This window comes from Microtus ochrogaster, chromosome 26, assembly GCF_000317375.1.
Source record: "Microtus ochrogaster isolate Prairie Vole_2 chromosome 26, MicOch1.0, whole genome shotgun sequence".
NCBI lineage: Eukaryota > Metazoa > Chordata > Mammalia > Rodentia > Cricetidae > Microtus > Microtus ochrogaster.
In genome coordinates, this window is record NC_022025.1 from 4,558,259 (window position 1) to 4,562,660 (window position 4,402).

The 4,402-nt window shown below is 45.0% G+C and overlaps 1 protein-coding gene across 1 annotated transcript; it reads left to right on the top strand.

The window, feature by feature from the left end:
* Nucleotides 1–56: 56 nt before the first annotated feature.
* LOC113457410 (laminin subunit alpha-1-like) lies at nt 57–1,691 on the top strand. The gene is made up of 2 exons (XM_026784687.1): nt 57–220; nt 1,448–1,691. The coding sequence occupies exons 1-2, from the start codon at nt 114–116 to the stop codon at nt 1,596–1,598; spliced, it is 258 nt and encodes an 85-aa protein (XP_026640488.1). The 5' UTR covers nt 57–113; the 3' UTR covers nt 1,599–1,691.
* Nucleotides 1,692–4,402: the final 2,711 nt, after the last annotated feature.

Genomic DNA, 4,402 nt, shown 5'->3' on the forward strand with positions numbered 1-4,402 from the left:
CATCTTCTTTAAGCACTAAAGAATACTTGCTGATGTGAAACTCAGTTTGTTAAAAAGCTGTTCCCTGGTGAGAGTCATATCTAACTGCTGACCTTCAGAACTGCCGCGACCACATGGCTGGTGACCACTGCAAGATGTGCCCTCCCGGCTACTACGGGAAGGAGATTGGGTTGCTTGGAGACTGCACCCTGTGTTCCTGTCCTCACCGCCCCCCTTTCAGGTAAGTACATTCTTACACATCTGGCATGGCAGCTTCCTGCATTCCTAAGCTCGCTTGCTTAGTCCCTGAGTGCCCTCTGTTAATGCTGTCCCTGTGGGGACATTAAAGAAAAGCACACCTTCTCAGGGGTGTCTGAGCAGGATCTCTTCAGAAGGAAAGCATCATGTTGGTCTTGAGTGTTGGGATGGAACCAGTTTTAAAAATGGGCTTTGGAGAATTTTCAAGACTAATTTGAGTTCCCAGCTATGGGTTCAGCTATGGGATCCAGTTCATATTCAATGTAAGGGAATAAGGGTTGATTGTGTATACATGTTCCTAGAGGGAAACACACAAGCACTGAGAAAAGACACATGACATTAATCCGACAGTTAGTAACTTACATGGTGCCATGCTTTTGGATAGATAATGTGGCGCCATTCTGGAAAAGATAATTTCTATACATATATTCCACATCTGTGGCCAATGGCGGTGTGCACCCAGAGAAATGTGTCCGTGGCTGTTTCGCCATTTACTGTGTGTATTTCCATACTGTGGAATAATGCACTTTATTTCCTCCATCAGAAAAGGATAACCATGCCCCCAATCCCTTAGTCATATCCATGAGGCACAAGAATTTACAAACTTGAGAAGCCACAGGTTCCAGTAGCTTGCAGTTACCCACTTCAGCCTCCAGGTGGCACCAGGACAGTTTAAAAAAAAGATACTAATCCCAAGCTCCATCTGGGCTGTATCAGTTCACTGCTGCTGGTCTACCTGGTGGCTGCCAGTCATGTTTCCCTGTTCCGCCAAGTACTTTTCTGTGACTTGTTTTCTGCACATCGTCGCAGTCTGTGGAACTGTCCTAACCAACAACATTGTCTTCCTGTTTCCCGCGCCTGGTCAGCTCAATCGCTGTCTAATAAATATGGCCACCCCCTCTCCAAATTGATTTGGAAAGTTTTCCTGGGTAGCTGGCTATGCTCCGTGAGACTGATCTACTTAGCACTCACCTGCTGCAACCCTGCAGCAAATGCCTCTTCCGATGCTGGATACAGGAGACCTCCATGTGTCCCCATAGCGTTGTCTGCAGGCTTCCATTCCTTTTGTTCTGCAGAGTTGAGCTCTAGCCGCTTGTCCAGCCACCTGGTATAATCACTCAGTGTTTAGAACGTGATGAGAAATAAATGCTTTAAGATAAAGATTTGAAGCTAATGTCTGAAGTTTTCTGTAAAACCATTTTCCTTTCAGTTTCAGCCCCACCTGTGTCTTGGAAGGTGATGGTGGCTTCCCATGTGACGCCTGCATCCCTGGCTATGAAGGACAATACTGTGAAAGATGCACTGAGAACGGTCACAAGGAGCAAGGGACGCCCGCTCGTTGTATCTCACGTGGGCTGTAGTCAGGATAGTGATCTGGGAGCCCCCTACACATTTGTTTGTGCAGATGGGAGGCCACATTGAAATTCCATAGCAAGGTCTCCTAAGAGGAGGGTGTTATAGTGGCATATTATTTGTGTTTTAATAAATAAAGCTTGCCACACTAGTCAGCCATACAGGCCAGGCAGCGATTGCACACACCTTTAAGAATCGATAAGAAAAATGTGGTACATTTACACAATGAAGTACTACACAGCAGAAAAAAGTAACATCTTGAATTTTGCAGGAAAATGGATGGAGTTAGAAAACATTATTTTGAGTGAGATAACCCAGACACAGAAAGACAATTGTCACAGGTACTCACTCATTGGTGGTTTTTAAATATAAAGCAAAGATACCAGCCTACAAACCACAATCCCGGAGAACTTAGACAACAATGAGGACACTAAGAGAGACTTACATAGATCTAATCTACATGGGAAGTAGAAAAAGACAAGATCTCCTGAGTAAATTGGGAGCATGGGGACGTTGAGAGAGGATTGAAAGGGGGAAGAGAGAGGCGGGGAGGGGAGCAGAGAAAAATGTAGAGCTCAATAAAATCAATTAAAAAAAGGAAAAGAGGGAAACTTACTCATGGGTGGATGGATAGACCCATTGTGTACATAGTTGGGCACAATAGACGTTGCTGTGACTGACAGATCTGAAGCACTTCTTCAGCAGGAAAGCACCTTGTTCACATGCACACAGGTATGTGTGGTGTGGCCCTGTGATGGCTAATCTTGGTTGTCAGCTACATCTGGAATTAACTAAAAACTCAATTCACCGGGCACACTTGTGGGGTATTCTTAGTTAACTGGATCATTTGATGTAGGAAGACCACACCTTCTCCTGGCAGCCTGTGATGTGCAAGGATGGAAGAAGCTTTGGTTCTTTGCCTGCCTGCCCTTCGTTCTTGCTGCCCTGGCATTAGAGCCCACCTCTTCGGGGTTCCAGAGTACACTGAAGACCAGCTGAGACATCCAGCCTCGTTGGCTGAACAATTACTAGATTCTTAGACTTTCTTTTGGTAAAAAGCCATTGTTGGATTAGCCTATAAGCCACTCAAATAAATCCCCTTGTATATATAAGAATTGTTCTTTCTATATAGAGCCATTGCCATAAGTTCAGTTCCTCTAGAGAACCTTAACTAATACAGGTCTCAGGGCACACACTAAATATAGGCAGTTCCAATGTGTGTCCTCTGTTGAGTTTATTCCTTTCTAATCTGATTTCTCTTGCTCCATCTCAAAAGTTACCCAGTGGTGCCCAACTCTCACAGTGATGACACACTATTTGACTCAACAGCATCAGCCTCTGAATTTAAGCCAATTCATGCTTCCACCTATTCTGGTATACAAAGCAGTCATTTGTCCTCAGGTCTCAATAACAGGTCCTTTTATAAAAATCCGTTTTTGCTTACTCAGCTCAGAACCCTGGCGCTCCCGGTTTGCAGCTCTCTAGAGGGGGCGGGTCACTGTACAGTACTATGCTCCTGAGGTTGGGAACACCCTCGGCATGCAGTAGAGGTACAATAGTACCAAATTCTGATCCAGTGTGTATCACCCTTGTGTCAGTTTTCCCAGAAATTAATACCTAGCAAATCTTTTAAAACTTTTTATTGATTTTTTTGTGCATTTCACATCATGTATCCTGATCTTACTCATCTCCCTGTTCCATTGTTTCCCCCCTCTATCCTTGCTACTTCCACCCAAAACAACATTTAAAAATAAAACCAAAAAAAACCCCACCCAAATCAAATCTCAAACCAACCAACCAAACAAACAAGCAAATGAAAACTCTCGTAGTGTGGCCCAGTGAATCACACAGTGCACCGTTTATCCCATACGTCTTTACTTGTAAGTGTTCATTGCAATAGGTCATTGGTCTGGTTTGAAGCGTTTGTCTTCTGCTACACCCTCAGTACTGGGCCCTCACCGGGACTCCTCTTGGATATCCTGTTGTTGCCCTGTGTCATGGAGATCCTGTAGCTTTGGATCTGCAGGTGCGGTCCCTTCACATACCCCAGGAGTTCATAGATGAAGTGGATGTTGGGTTGGGCCAACTCAAAGTGGTGGCTAGGTTGGAAAGCCTGCCAGCCTTCCGCCATTGCCATCACCCAGGTGAATGCTCCAGAACACCCAGATAGGTCACCCAGTGCAGCAAACAGCAAGGACTGCGGCCAGTTCTGCTTGCACACCTTTGGTTCCAGCTCACCACATTCATCCCAGGGCCAGCTCTACTGTGCTGCCCATCCGAGGCTGACAAGTCTTTGTTAACAGAAGGCATAGCAACAGGAGTCTTGCCTGAAGCCATATAATTCTACACACACACACACACACACACACACACAGAGAGAGAGAGAGAGAGAGAGAGAGAGAGAGAGAGAGAGAGAGAGAGAGAGAAGAGTTACTGCTACTCTCAGACATGCAACTCAGCCTTACCCAATCCCCAGAATGGAGAAGAAAAGCCTTGTGTCTAAGTTTTTAAGATAAAAGAAAGTATTTATAGAGGCATACATGTGTATGTAGTCTTATTTTTAGGAAATTGGAGGTGCACAGCTTGGTAATGATGTCAAAGTTCTGGTTTTGATTTTGAACTACAATTATCACAGATTATCACTGGGAAAACTGACCCACAAGTACACAGGAGCCCATGTAAGATACCTGCAGTTTCCTACACGTCTTTATTTATTACAATTCTTATGCACCTAGAGTGTCCTCATAGGCTCTGCTGTGCACCTAGAGTGTCCTCATAGGCGCTGCTGTGCACCTAGAGTGTCCTCATAGGC

Bases quoted from the DNA above. Each gene is read 5' to 3' on its own strand.
- LOC113457410 (XM_026784687.1), top strand. From the start codon at position 114: ATGGCTGGTGACCACTGCAAGATGTGCCCTCCCGGCTACTACGGGAAG. The intron at 221-1,447 runs GTAAGTACATTC...TTTTCCTTTCAG, and splicing joins CCTCACCGCCCCCCTTTCAG to TTTCAGCCCCACCTGTGTCT.